The sequence below is a fragment of the Haliotis asinina genome, chromosome 11 (genome assembly GCF_037392515.1).
Source record: "Haliotis asinina isolate JCU_RB_2024 chromosome 11, JCU_Hal_asi_v2, whole genome shotgun sequence".
NCBI lineage: Eukaryota > Metazoa > Mollusca > Gastropoda > Lepetellida > Haliotidae > Haliotis > Haliotis asinina.
This window is the reverse complement of record NC_090290.1, coordinates 10,219,224-10,234,558: the sequence shown is the minus strand read 5'-3', so window position 1 is coordinate 10,234,558 and position 15,335 is coordinate 10,219,224. Positions and strand designations below refer to the sequence as shown.

General features: G+C 37.5%; 1 protein-coding gene across 3 annotated transcripts in view; it reads right to left on the bottom strand.

The window, feature by feature from the left end:
• LOC137255746 (sterol O-acyltransferase 1-like) overlaps positions 1-14,736 on the bottom strand; it is a 32,584-nt gene extending 17,848 nt beyond the window's left edge. Inside the window, exons 1-4 of one of the 3 annotated variants that reach the window (XM_067793253.1) lie at positions 14,629-14,694; positions 8,150-8,211; positions 4,918-5,045; positions 2,636-2,668 (exon numbers count right to left, since the gene is read on the bottom strand). In XM_067793253.1, the coding sequence (XP_067649354.1) occupies positions 2,636-2,668; positions 4,918-5,045; positions 8,150-8,211; positions 14,629-14,686 (281 nt within the window). In that variant the 5' untranslated portion in view covers positions 14,687-14,694. Of the gene's footprint in view, positions 1-2,635; positions 2,669-4,917; positions 5,046-6,517; positions 6,618-8,149; positions 8,212-14,628 lie in introns of those variants that run through there. The other 2 variants (XM_067793254.1, XM_067793255.1) reach the window with 2 other exon arrangements.
• Positions 14,737-15,335: the final 599 nt, after the last annotated feature.

The following is a 15,335-nucleotide window of genomic DNA, read 5'->3' as shown; positions in this document are numbered from 1 at the left end:
CAAAATTCAAACTTTCAGATTCACGTTTGAATTAACACGCCATATATTTCAACATGTTGTCGAAGGGGCAGTTGGTTTCCCCAAACTGCCTTCAAAGGATTCTTAATTTAAAATAGATGGCGCTGTTGTACAAAGCAACCTTATCACCAAGACTACCTTATGCCTATGTTAAAGTTTCGGAGTTATGGCCGCTTTGTACGATATCATTCTGCATAAATCTTTCAGCACATCTACCATTTCAGATTCAGTGTGTTTTGTTAGATCTTTGTGAAAAGGGAAATACAAACAGGGTTCGGAAAAACAATAAGCTGTGCAATGAAATAATGAAATAACTAAGTGCCTGAGTTACCTCCTCTTGATGGTTTTCCAAAACTAAACACCTGCATATATACTGAGAGTTAGAGGATGCTGAACAGAGAAATTCAACCGTGAAAACACCGGGGCCAGGTCCCTGTCATGTTAGTCATGCAGTGGAAGAGCCAAGAAATAATGCCTTTCGTAATACACAATATTCATCCAATACACGATGTATTTCCAATACACAATACCTTTCCAATACATGATATTCATCCAATACAGAATGCCTTTCTTTTAACAATATTCATATAATACACAAAGCCTTTCTTAATACACAACGTTCATCTATTTTACAATATGTTTCCAATACACAATGCCTTTCTCATACATAGCATTTATCAAATACACAATGTATCTCTTCATACACAATGTTCTGCCTATATACAATACCTTTCCAATACAAAATATTCATTCAATATTCATTCACAGTGAATTTTTGATACACAATTTTCGCCCTATCTACAACACCTTTCTTATTTCGCAATATTCAACCAATGACAATGCCATTCTTACACAAAATGTTCATCCAATCCATAAAACCTTCTCAATACACAATATTTACGTAATACATAAGGAATTTTGTAAATATATAGTGTCTACCTTATATACAATGTCTTCTAAGTACACAGTATTTACCTAATGCACAATGACCTCAACATTAATTATAAACACACTACACCAGCAATGGTGTGGACTCAATATTCCAAGTGACAGACAAATTCCAAATAGTAAGCATTCCTGTGATATGTGCTGATTAATTCAACCTTTCAATATCTTCAGTCACCCTTTCTCTGACGGCTGTATACTGTACCTACTGACATGCATATACATTGAAAACACAATCTGTCACGATGGCAGCTGTCCTACATGTATTCAGCCATGTTCAACAATATCCTGTCTCTATTTACTAAACACATTAGTTACATATCAACGAGCTGAGCAGTGCAGGCATGGAGCTTGGGGAAATTGAAAAATCAGTATTCTTTACAAAATGGTGGCATGAATGTTTGTATTGAAAACAAAAAATTAGTGAATTTATACAGCTGACTGTGTGTCCATTAATGAAAAGACCAAAGAGACTGTTAAAACAAAAACCGTTGATCTTGTTCCACATCAGAATACATAGATGGATCTTAATGGATTTTCAAAGCCATATAGGATTATTTAAGCTTCTCATGATTAAAATAAGATCTGTTTATGAATTCTCAGAAAACCTCACTTCATATGTATATAGCATTTTTCTGTGAACACCTTGCCTCACATGTAAACAGCATTTTTCTGTGAACACCTCGCCTCACATGTAAACAAGCATTTTTCTGTGAACAGTCCTTCTTCGTGGATTTTCAGAGCCGTATAGGATTGTTAAGTTCCTGATGGTAATAAACATTAGTCTTTGAGCTCTCAGAAAACCTCACGTCACATGTATGCAGTATTATTCTGCGAAAACCTTCCACATGAAAACATCACAATTCTGTGAACACCTTACATTACATCTAAGCAACACCATTCTGTTCAAGCCTTGCTTATACAAACAGCAATGTTCTGTTAAAGCCTTGCTTATGTAAACAGCACTATTCTCTTAAGGCCTTGCTTATGTAAACAGCACTATTCTCTTAAGGCCTTGCTTATGTAAACAACACCTTTTTGTTAAGGCCTTGCTTATGTAAACAACACCATTTTGTTAAAGCCTTGCTTATGTCACCAAAACCATGCTGTAAAGCCTCGCTTATGTAAACAACACCTTTCTGTTAAAGCTTTGCTTATATAAACAACACCATTCTGTTAAAGCCTCGCTTATGTAAACAATACCATTCTGTTAAAACCTTGCTTATGTAAACAACACCATTCTGTTAAAGCCTTGCTTATGTAAACAACACTATTCTGTTAAAGCCTTGCTTATGTAAACAACACCATTCTGTTAAAGCCTTGCTTATGTAAACAACACCATTCTGTTAAAGCCTTGCTTATGTAAACAACACTATTCTGTGAACACCTTACGTAAACAACACTATTCTGTGAACACGATGGAATGGTTCACATCAAGTCTATAGGGCTTTGATCTGTAAACGTTCTCCATCTCAACGTATATACAACATTTACTTGGAAGACCTAATATCACATTGTGTATACCGCATTATTCAGCTGACTTTACGGATACAGAATTGTTATGGTAACGTGACATTGCAATGTACATGGCGTTGTTTCTTGGCTCTTCGCTAAGTTATAAAAAAACTACCAAAGCATCCTGGGTAAATACAAGCCACCCTTTGATACATACTGCTTAATAAGAGTCTCTTCTTTAATTATGACGCTGAGGTAAAGAAAAAACTGCACAGGTTAAGTTAGGTTAGTTTGTTTCCTTGTGTGATGTTTATTGTTGTTTATTGTTTATTCCTCTCAGCAATATTCCAGCTACATGGTTGTCTGTAAACAATCTATTCTGGACCCGAAAATCCAGAGATATATATCATGAAGAGCGATAGTTGCCTTTAAGGTACAACAAAATTTTAAACTCTGTTGTTCAAAAGAACCTTACCTCTTAAGGTCAACCTTATCTCTAAGATTACAACCTTAGACCTTTACTAAGGCTAGACTCTCGTTGCATGAAACAACCTTAACTAAGGTTAACCTTAAGTTAAGGTTGATATCTGAGGTTGGTCAGACCCAACCTTAGCGTCTCTAAGGTTGGGAAGGGAATATAGCGACTGCTTTTATTTTACACAACGAGACTGAGAGAGGTTCGAGGAAGCAGAGAGTGTACAAAGACAGAGCAAGTCAACTGGACACGCTGAATTCACGTGGTATCTAGGGACGCTTCCATTACTCCTGTGTTGAAGAGTTTAGCCTTAGTTAAGGTTACGACTAAGGTTGGAGTAAGAGTTACGGCTGCCCTAAGGTTGTTTTGTGCAATGGGCGTATCTTTTTCTTGAGGTGATCGTAACTCTAACCTTAGTCTTTAAGGTTGATCTTAGCTAAGGTTGTTTTGAACGACGGAACACAAGCTGTTTGAGACGCATTGTAGATGTAAGCAATGGGTATGACAAGTCTGTATGGACAATCAACTTCTTTACTGTGCAATGGTGACATTTTGGAATAGATACTGATACCGTTTTCATGCATGACCGTAAGTATCTATACTGAAATGCTGCCATTGCACAATGAAGACGTAGATCATTGATAAAGACCTGTCATTTCCATGTCAGTAAGCCTGCCCACTCCATGTCGTCTCCTGACAGAGCAATCATAGGTTGTTGGAGATGTATTTGGACCTAGAAGTTAGAACCCTATCGGGTGTACAGTTTCAATGTCTATCATAACATTTTTTATTTTGAAAAATATATGCTGGACAAAAATAGTTAGGGATATATGCAAATTCTGAAAGTTTAAAATTTTGGATAATAGTTTACTTTTCATTCACACACTCATACAATATCAATCATAATACCAATATCCCTAACTTATTTTGTCTAGTATACCAATCAATTCAACACCTTCACATACTCAGAAACTGGTGAAATTACGGAGTTAACTGTAACTAGATAGAAATGTCACATAATCTGTACTGTCATGGTTACTAGATGTTTCCATAGTAACAGGATTATAATTCAAACCAAAACTTTCCATTTTACTGTAAGTATGGGTGAGTAAGTATGGTTTTGTGGCAATTTTTAGCAATATTACAGCAATATCATGACGGGAAACACCAGAAATGGGCTTCACACATTGTACCCATGTTGGGAAGCAAACCGACGACTTCAGCAACAAGTGAGCGCATTAACTACTACGCTAACCCTCTACCCCTTTAAATATGGAACATGAACAAAATCTGTATGTAATCTAATACATATTATATATATATATATATATATATATATATATATATATATATATATATATATATATATATATATATATATATATATATATATATATATATATATATATATATATATTAAAAGCCGTCATTTGTGAGTGAGTGAGTTAAGTTCTACGCTGCACTCAGCAATATCCAAGCTATATATATCGGCGGTCTGTAAACAATCGAGTCTGGACCAGACAATCCAGCGATCAACAACACGAGCATCGATCCGTGCAATTGGGAACCGATGACATGTGTCAACCAAGTCAACGAGTCTGACCACCCGATCCCGTTAGTCATCTCTTACGACAATCTTAGCTGCCTTTTACGGCAAGCATGGGTTGCAGAAGGTCTATTCGACCTTTGACCTTTACAGGTTCATTACAAGTTGCTGTATAAATGACCAAAGGACTCTAGTGGCAGATACGCTGTTATTATGTAAGTTATTATACAGTCTGAAAATGTAAGCATTATTATTATTCACGTTCACAACAGTATGCATGCAAAGAATTATTTGCAAGGATCTGTGAATCAAGTTTCTGCAAATGTTCTTCAGATATTTATATCACTAGGCAGATAAAGCCTACTAATCAATGAAACTACTAAATTAATTCTTGTCCTTAAACATTACTTGTTAGGAAATCAGCATTAATCATCTGTGATCATGTGTAACTTCCTCAATGTGGAGAGGAGATAAATACCTTTTGGAAGAGACGGGAAATCCATTGCTTGTACTGCCTTGTTCAATAAGCTCAACTTCCGCGACAAAAGACTCAAACAATTCATCTAAATGTTTGTTCAAATTCTCGTGAAGCTCTCCTTTCAAGCGCTGAAAAAAATAATTCAAGACATGAATATTTCATACACAGTATTTTGAAAAGGGTATTCTTAGGAAAATGTTATATCTAAAAAGAGTCAGTGAGTTTAATTTTATGCTGTACTCAGCAATATTAAAGCTACATGGCCGATATCCAGTGACTAACAGCATGAGCATCCATCTACACAACTGGAAACCAATGACAAGGTAACGAAGGCAGTGAGTCTGACCACCCGATCCCACGTCTATGGCATGGGTTATTAAAGATCAGTTCTATCCTGGGTCTTGACATGTTGGTATACGACTGTACAGTGTTCTCCCAGACCCAAGAGGGCAAGACAACTAAAATTAGAAACTTTATAAAGCCCTTTAAAATAGTGACACAAATATTAATATTAAATAATAAAGGGCAAACGAATACTTCAGACCTTTACTTCTGAAATAAAGATAAGGACCCCTTTGAATTGCTGAATTCTCGAACACTGACACCTAACTGAAATTCCCCACAAATATGAATTATTCTCATGGTATATTTCCAAGGAGGAAATAAACTGTGAAATTCTTTGAGAGGCATGTTAGGAGTTGAAAGTACAATATTGACAAACTTTCTGGATAACAACTTCTTTTATTTCCTGAATGCACTCGTGAAATGAAAAAGTTGCTATCCAGGAGGTTTGTTAATATATTTGAACAGCAAAACAACTGGGGCTTTTTGTCAAGTTTTCAAATAGAAAACAAAAACATGTACACTTACTTTTATGAGCTTTAATTTTTTTCGAAAATTGTATTTCTTTTGCTGTTCAGTATATAATAAGTTGAGACACTTGAAGTCAGCTACAGTTGCACTCTCCATTGCTGAACTTTGTCAATTTCCTTGTGTATTGTCTACCTCTTTCATATTCTCATTGTCTTATGTTGTTTTCATATTTTTTAAGATGTACAGAAGTGTTGTGTGAACAAACTATCTGCCTGTCTTCAAATGCTTTCAGCACTATTGGACATAGTTCATTCAAAACTTGAGTAACCAAACTGAAGAAGATGGATGAACAAGAGAACCTGGGCCCTGATCGTAGATTTCATAACGTTCCGACCTGTCATTACTAAATAGTTTATCACAGGCATATGAATGTTGTAGTGCTCCGAGTGCTCCATGGGTTGGGACCCTGGGCCCTTATTCTTGAAACGTTTGTAACCCTAAGAATTCTTACCTTTGGTCGTAGCCAATGTGTTAAGAATGGGCTTAAGAACTTCGTCAGGCTACGAACGTTAGCTAGCCTGCTGTCCAATTTCAGCTCAAACATTTCCACACAATGACAAACATTGTAATAACCTAATTTCAAGTTCTTACACCAGTCTGAAAAGACTGTCTGTCCTTGAAAGTGTTTATAAAACAGTTCAGTTAGTTAATGCTTCGTCTATTAGTCCACTATCACAAATGTTAAGATCAAGAAATAAGTCAATGCTAAAACAGAATTCATACGCACCAAATATCTCTTCTCATCACAGAGGACACGATACGACTTCATTTCGAAAAAGACTGCAGACAGTTTGTACATGACTTATGAGTAAACAAGATTAGTATTTGCAATCTCCTCATCTGCAAGATAACTCTATCAGTCACGTGTCAAAACACTTGTCTTTGTCGTCTCAATGAGCATCACTTACCTTGCATGTTCGATTCATGTCAGATGCAAGCATATGTCAAATGGTGATCACGTGACATTGCAGGAAAACTGGGACCAGGGGTTCCTTTCATGAAGCAACCTTAACAAAGGTTAACCTTAACTCCTAATCTTTAACACTGCATTAAGGTTATCTTTGTGACATACGATCACCTTAGTGCTTTGTGAAAGGAGGCCCAGCTCAGATCTAGAAGGGTTTGGACTGAATGGTTACAAATATATGCTACTTTCAAACCCAAATCTGCAACCAGTACTAACGAGGCGTAAACAAAAATGTTACCTGACTGACCCTTGAATTCATGTGACAACCTCATTCTTTTAAGCGTTATGAAAAAATAAGCTTTTAGACATCAATGTTTTTTTCTCTACACCGACAGACATAATTCTGATAGAGAAAGTAGACATGGTCTCAAGCTTGATTGGATAAAAAATTTACTTCTAAGAAAATGTAAAAAATAAAATAAAAATCCTACCAACCTACCCTAAATTTTAAAGAAGGGCAATTGAAACCACAATATTTTTTTGCAACATTGATCCTGACCTGTGAGGCTGTGACAATGTAACTCTCACTCCCAGTATTATGTTAAGTCTGCATGTATCTGTTACTTACAAGTTACTTACAATGTTCTGTGCTTGTTCAGCCATTATCTTGGTGACAATGTCACTCTGACCTACCTGTTGATCACATGACATACACACATATTTGTGTTTTTTAACTAATGTCCCTCCACATGCTCATACTGTTGATGACAGACTCTCTGGTCCTGGCTTGATTATTTTCACACCACTGCCATATAGCCAAAATATTGCTGAGTGCGGAATAAAAATAACCAACCAGCCAAATCCAGAGGTCCAGATAAGCTTCGTACTTGGGTAAAAGAGACTTGAAAAATTTCCAATTATGCACAGATAAATAATTGTTGTGTTCCATTTATGCATTAAAAATGTTAGATATGCCACAAGTTTAAAACATATATGCGTACAGAATATGTCAATAAAAACACTTACATAATGAAAAAGACACTGATTGTTAACAAGTTGTACTGCTAGAGCATGTCATACTGTCATTACACGATGAGCGATTTTCATGAAATCATTTCTACTCTATATGATATGGTTTTGATTAGGTATGACATAAGGCAGTACATACCTGCTTAGAAAACTTACTCAGTGATATTCTACTTGGGTGAGTAAAATCACTGAAATACTCAGATATCTGAAAACAGTGGATTATCAACAATAAAGTACCTACTCAACATTCAAAATCCCCATTCCAAGAAGATACAGGGGGTAGAGTACCCACATGAGCTGAATCTTATCTAGAGCTCTGTTTCCATGCATTTTTTAAGCCTCTCATTTGACAGACACTGTTGGTGTGCATGATTGTGACAAGAGAACAATAATGAATTGTAAAATGAGTAAAGTGCTGTTGACCTGTGCTTGATCTCGGATTCTCTGGAGATTCACTTGACGCTGAGCAGCAGTAGTGGTGGTTTCTGCAGAAAATAGAGATAACTGTTACCATGGTTACATGTGATAAAGTGAGGTGAAAAGAGGTTTAACGTCACACTTAAGAATATTTCGCTGATATGCGGACATGTTTGCATGTATATGTGTGGCTGCTTGTATTAACCCAGACTTCAGCTGGTATTATAGTACTAGCTCGCTGAGATACCATGCCACAGTTAAGCATGAATACCCCACTCAGACACAGTATACTGACTCCCAGCTGACAAGTCCTTGTTATCACCATTAATGCCTAGTGACAGACATAGACCAACGAGTACCACACATGCATTTTAACAAGTTTCGGTACGAGATGGATCGGGATCAAATTTGCAACCACTACACCAGGGTGGCTGTGCATAGTTACATGAAAACTGTAACACGTTTGTGACAAGATCATAACACGTATATGTCTTAAGTTTCATATCATTACAACCCCTAAATGAAAGGATATTGACTTCCAATTTGCAAACAATCTGTCATTTGTCAGCTAAAGAGAGGCACAAGATTTTGGTGTTCCCCACTATTTATATGTAGAACTGACTGGTTCAGCAATCAGTGTCAACACTAGGTAGGTTTTCTAAACATGAACAATCATAACTGATAGTATACCAGTGTTCACGAATAGTGTCTCACCCTCTGACAAATCTGGCAGATTTGCCAATGGTCAGGCAGAAGTCCCCAACCTGCTGGCCCCAGTGTCCGACTGAATATATTACAATGACTTTGTCTGAAGTTGTTATTTGTGGCCTGTGACACTTGTTCACTGTTTATGAATTTATGTTTATAATGTTTGTCATTATATAATGTTAATAATTTCAATGCCAATTTTGAAAAAGTTAAATCTGAAATGTTTGTTTAACTTTATTCTGTGGGTCCTGTGAATTTTCAGTGGGTCAGAGAGACATCTGAAACTTACAGGACCCAAAGTCCTGTTACTTTGAAACACCATTCGTAAACACTGGTATACAGTACATATGCTTATAGGCAATGCAAATATGTAACTGTTCTTTTGGGTTTTCTGAATCCAGTGCCTAAGATATTTTAAACTTTAGACATTAGGGTTTCAATAGAATCCCTTGGTCTTGATGATGACGTGTCCTGTGTTTCTTGTAAGAGGCAACGTAATACCTCAGGATTGGATTAAAAGGTCCAGTCACTCAGTTACAGCCGAGGATGTTGCTTATAGCAAACATCACCATCAGATCCTGACTTGATTATTTCCTAGCTGCTCTCATAAATGGAAAACTGCCATATTTCCTGTTTCAGAGTACAAAGGAACGTCAGCCAAACATATTCTCAATGCAAATCTGCAGCATGTGAGGACAGAAGCGACAGCTGGTGCAGTAAACAACCGTCACTGCATCAAAGTGCATATAGCTGCAGACATGCATGAAACTAAACAACTAAAAACAAATATAGTGATGATACAAAGCTTTATGGGCGTTGGGTTATCCTAATGGTTAATGAGTGCACTCGTCCCACTGAAGACCACATGGTCACAGTCATTCTCTTCCAGCAGAGATTATTCGTCATATCTTCCAACAAACCTGTTTTAATATGGCCATGTTTCCTTGTTCTCGAAAAATTCCCTCGCGGCAAAAAATAGCAAAACAAATCATCTCCCTTCTTTTTATCCAATCAGGACATGCCTTACATCTACTTAGATCCAACTTGACTAATACAAGCAAATATGTGGCCACAATTATCCGTCCTCCGCCAGGGACTTGTGTTGATGTGACACACAAGACATTTAACGCGCAGCTTGTCCGCTATCAATGAAGGCGATGGAGACGCCATTGATATGCCATTACATGACTGAGTTCTATCTAGAAGAAACATTTGCGGAAATTACCGAGGCCTTGCGAATGATCACTTTTGACACAATGTCACTGACTGCACAACTAAATCTGATAGCAACCAACCAAGAATACTAAATACTTGCACCATGAAAGGAAGATATGACAGGAGTAACCACTGTGGGAAGAGAATGAGGGACAGTGTGTGAAGCCCATTTCTGGTGTTCCCTACTGTGATATTGCTGGAATATTGCTAAAAGTGGCATAAAACTATACTCACTCAGTCATTACTATGCTGATACATGTTAAATTTTAAGAGAAACAGTAATTTGTTTACAGTACATTCAAGATTAAATTGAAAGGTTTGAAACTTGCGCAGGCAGAACTGACAACTTTGGTCCCCTCCTCCTCTCTTGGTCAGTTCTGTACCAGGTGGCACAAAAAAATTTAAATGTTTCTTGGGCACAAAGGGCAGTAGGACTTTATTTTTTAATTTTTCAGAGAAAAAAAGTAACAAGGGAGGAACATATTTTTATTTTTTTCCCTCAGAAATACAGTTTGGGAAGTTAAGCATGTGTTAATGAGTTGTAGATTCAGTCACACTCGTTCTTACAGACACTCATTCTTATAGTGGACAAATGTATGATTGGGATGTAGCCAAGTAACTTTTTTTTAAAATGGCGATAAAGAATTGTTCAGCGCACAAACAAAAGTGATGTGCCGATGCCCGAGAAACATTTCACTTTTTCTATTTAGTCCTACATTGTAGATCAAGTCCTTGTTAACCAGACCTCCACCTCATAAATCAATTCTTGGACTTCGATAAACAAACAAGCACACATATGCAAGTGCTTTTTTCAAATTTGGAACAGATGGTTGTCACTGCTGGGGTCAGATCAGGTGAATAAGATGGATGGGTGAAGGTCATGTTCCCATTCCATACAGCTGCCAGTTCAGAGTTTATCAAGCAGTTTTTCCTGAACAAATACTTTCATCTCAGAATTCACCATATTCATGTTTAGTACTGTGCTTAGTGGTGTAGCACCTGGTTGTAGATGGCGTTGCAGTGTTCACGAATAGTGTCTGACCCTCTGACAAATCTGGCAGATTCACCAGCAGTCAGATAGAAATCACCAACCCACCAGCCCCAGTGTCTGACTGAATATTTCACAATGTCTATGTGTGAAGTTGTTATTTGCGGCATATGACACTTGTTTGCTGTTCAGAAATCTTATGTTTGTTATCATATAATGTTAATAATTTCAATGCAAATTATAGGAAATGTCAAATCTGAAATGTTTGTTAAACTTTATTCTGTGGGTCCTGTGAATTTTAGGTGGGTCAGACAGACATCTGAAACTTACAGGACCCAATGTCCTGTTACTTTGAAACACCATCGTGAATATTGGCGTTGATGTTCTATTTTGTTGTTCAGATGGTGGGTTGATGAGATCCTGTTGCTCTATACAGTCCCAGTCTCTTGGTGAAATACTTCACTGCGTGACAGGGCAGCTTCCACTGAAGCACACGCAGATTCAATATTCTTTTGTGGTTAACCCCCTAGGGTATGATCTTGTTTGTTTGCATGTTTCAGACCACATTCAGCAAAACTCCAACAGTAATGCAGCACTGGTCAGTCAAGTGTCGACCAGACAATCCAGTGATCAACATCATGAGCACTTAACTACACAGCTGGAATAAAATGATGTGTCAACCAAGCCAGTGACTGTGTTTAGGGTACAGGATGTGAATTTTGAGAATGAAGTTTTCAAAGGTTTGTTTATTCTTAAGCTAAATGTGTGAACGAGTGAGTGAATTTAGTTTCATGCCATCACCCAATATTCCAGCTATATGGCGGTGGTGAGTAAATAACTGAGTCTGGACAAGACAACCCAGTGATCAACAGCATGAGCATCAATCTGCGCAACTGGCAACCAATCACATGTGGCAACCAAGTCAGCAAGTCTGACCACCTGATCCTGTTGGTCACCTCTTACCACAAGCCTGGATTACTGAAGGGCAATATTCTATCCCAGATCTTGATGGGTCAAATGTCATAAATGTGACTAGGAATGTTCAGAGCAGAAATCAGTTACCACTGAGGCGTGGCAGACTGTAAAACATGACTCAGCAGACAGATCAATACAAGCAGATGTCACTAAAAAGCATTTCAATAACAACCTATTTGTGTCAAACTCAAAACTTTTTCTCTTGCATGTGAATTCATGTAATGAAACCCATGAAGATATATCCGGGTTAGAACTTATCTTCAGTAACCCTGCTTGTCGTAAGACGGGACTAACATGATCGTGTGGTCAGGGTTGCTGACTTGGTGGACATGTCATTGTATCCCAATTGCACAGACTGATGCTCATGCTGTTGATCATTGGATTGTCTGATCCAGGTTTAATTATTTAGACTTCTGCCATTTAGCTGGAATATTGCTGTGTGCAGCGATAACCAACCAACTAACTAACGATGTGAAGAAATGTACATGCAACGACAATATAAGCATGTTACTATCCTGCATTAACTGTCTACATGCACATGATAAGCATGACAAAAACTTTTAGTTAAGTTGTGGTTTATTTGCATTTCTAAAATACTAATCACTGTGATAATGAGGCAAGGTGGGTGAGCTGTCGAAGGTGACATGCTAGTGATCCAGCGAGTTGTTTTGAATGAGTCATCCTGTGACCAGGTGTAAAAATCTTGCAGTTAACTTTGTGTGCAGACTCCTTCAGTGTTCTTACAACCCCTTGTGTAGTGTACACAACCCTGTGCACTTACAAGAACCACAAATCTGCTTGTAAATGACCAGATGGTGGCCAGATGAATAAATCAAAAACACCTAGTTGCGTGTACAGTTATGTGCAGTGAACTTGGACAAAGTTTTGTGACTATGTGTCTCAGTTCACACAGCTGTGAATTGGTTACCTCATTAGGATGGGAAAGCCACAATAAACTTGGTGCGCATAGTGGCAGCAAAAATTGTTTACTCCCAAAGGAGAGAGACTGATAGTATGAAGTGCTGTTGAGATTGACATCCAGTGATCGAGAAAAAAAATGCCATTTATTATAATAATAATAATAAACACTAACTGTCCTTAATATCGAACACATGCTCATTCACATCACAGCATGTTTCATCTTCAACTGAGTTAAGCTTGCATGTCACAGGGTAACTATTATAAACCAAAGTTATAAATTTCAGGGTTTGCATGGAAACAACACCGAAGAATGTGTAAAAGTTCCAGGAAGCCCACTTTACTTCACAAACTGATCACTACCTAATAACATACCATCTGTATTTCTTCAGTTATTTCTGTAAGGTTTGGGAAAGATGTTTCTAAAAGAACCAAGACGCTTGAACTATTAAAAGAAATGTCTTCTCCACAGGCATGGTACAGATTTATTTGATGATAAGAGACAGAATCGGTATGCTGTACACTAAAGGCTGCAACTATACAAGAATGATTTTTTAAACTTAAGTTATGTCGCTTAGGTTAACACCATCAGTATCACCTTCAAACACCTTTTCGAGAACCGGGCATAGGGGTATAGCCTAATGGTTAAAAACTTTGTTTGTCGTGTGAAACCCATTTCTGGTGTTCCCTGCCGTGACTTTGTTGGAATATTACTAAAAATGGCATTATGCTAAACTTACTCACTAATGGTATGGACACTGACTGCTTTGAAATCTGTGAAGGTACGGGGTAGAATATACAGGACTTCAGCAACCCATGCTTGCCATAAAAGGCGACTATGCTTGTCATAAGAGGTACGTGACTAATGGAATCGGGTGGTCAGACTCAACTTACAATGGTTTCCAGTTGCGCAGATCAATGCTCTTGCTGTTGATCACAGGACTGTCTGGTCCAGACTCGATTATTTACAGACTGCTACCATGTAGCTCAAATATTGCTGAGTGTCACATAAAACTAAACTCCCCTCACTGAATGCTTTGAATAAATTGACTTCTATATAATTAACACTACCAGCATAAACTTGATAAATAAGATTTTTGTAACTATCCCAGTCCAAAATACAACATTCACATATGTACAACACACTATCAACTGGGTCAAACGATATTACACAACCTATCCAGTCATCTCAAGTCATTTTCAAAAGAAGAATAAAACATATTCTCCCTGTGTCACTAATAATAAGCCAATACCACGAGAAAGCACTGATAACCGTATAATATAGATCTAATGAGTGAGGACCCGCCGGTGATAACAGATGATAAGCTAAGTGATCTATTCAACACTACTGATTTGACAGTGATCGGCAATATGATTTACAAATAATTACACATCTGCTGCACAACAAGCCACTCCTCAATATAATAATGCGTGCAAATTCTACTCTGCAGAGGTGAGAGACGTGACACCGCTGCTGTCAACACACACATTGACAGACAACACATGTTCTTGCAAGACTGGAAGTTGAACACTCAGTGCCACGCTGGTCATTGTTTACCTTCAATTTCTTAACAACCGGAAGATAGTTTTTGGTCAAATCATACTTGATGATGGTTGTTTAATGTATGTAAGTATTTTCGTTCCATTTCTAAAATCTTCTCCACTTGAAAAATCATCTTACCCGCGTTCTTTACGTCTCCATTCGCTCCTGACTGCTGAACGGGTCCGTTCGACGCCATGTTTACAGTGCGCTGACGTCACACTTCCGGGTCATGGGATACGAAGGTTACTGATTCCGTTTTCAATGGAGCGAAAGGCAACGATGTTAATCATTTGGTGTGGCACATGTTGCACATATTTGAAAAGTACATGACAGGTTCTTTTTACTTTTCACTTTATTTATGTGTTTGGGTTTTTTTAAAAAAAAGAATTTACTAGATAATTAAAACTAAAATACACGTTAACATTAACCCCAAATTAAAAACATAGGGAATATTGTACAATTTTTGTTTGTCGCTCCAACAAATTCATATTTCATTCATTCATGTTTGAATAACTAATTCAGATCTATTGTATTAAACAATAAGGAAGCAAGGTAATAATTATTGGGCTCTTAAATATCAGTGATTATCACGTACTGTACTTGAACCTGAATTTTTGTCGAAGAGTCTGTCAAAATTATAAGTATATAATTAGGTTTTAATGCATTTTCATCCTGAAACAAAGGATGAAGGTACTCTGAGGTTTATGAATGTATTAACTTACAATATTGAGGTCACACGTGTTTACCTCGGCGCTGACTGACCTGACGCTTGGTCACGTGATCGGTGGTCAACGGTAGGTCACATGCATGTCTACATGTCTAACTTCAACCACACCGAGGTTAAT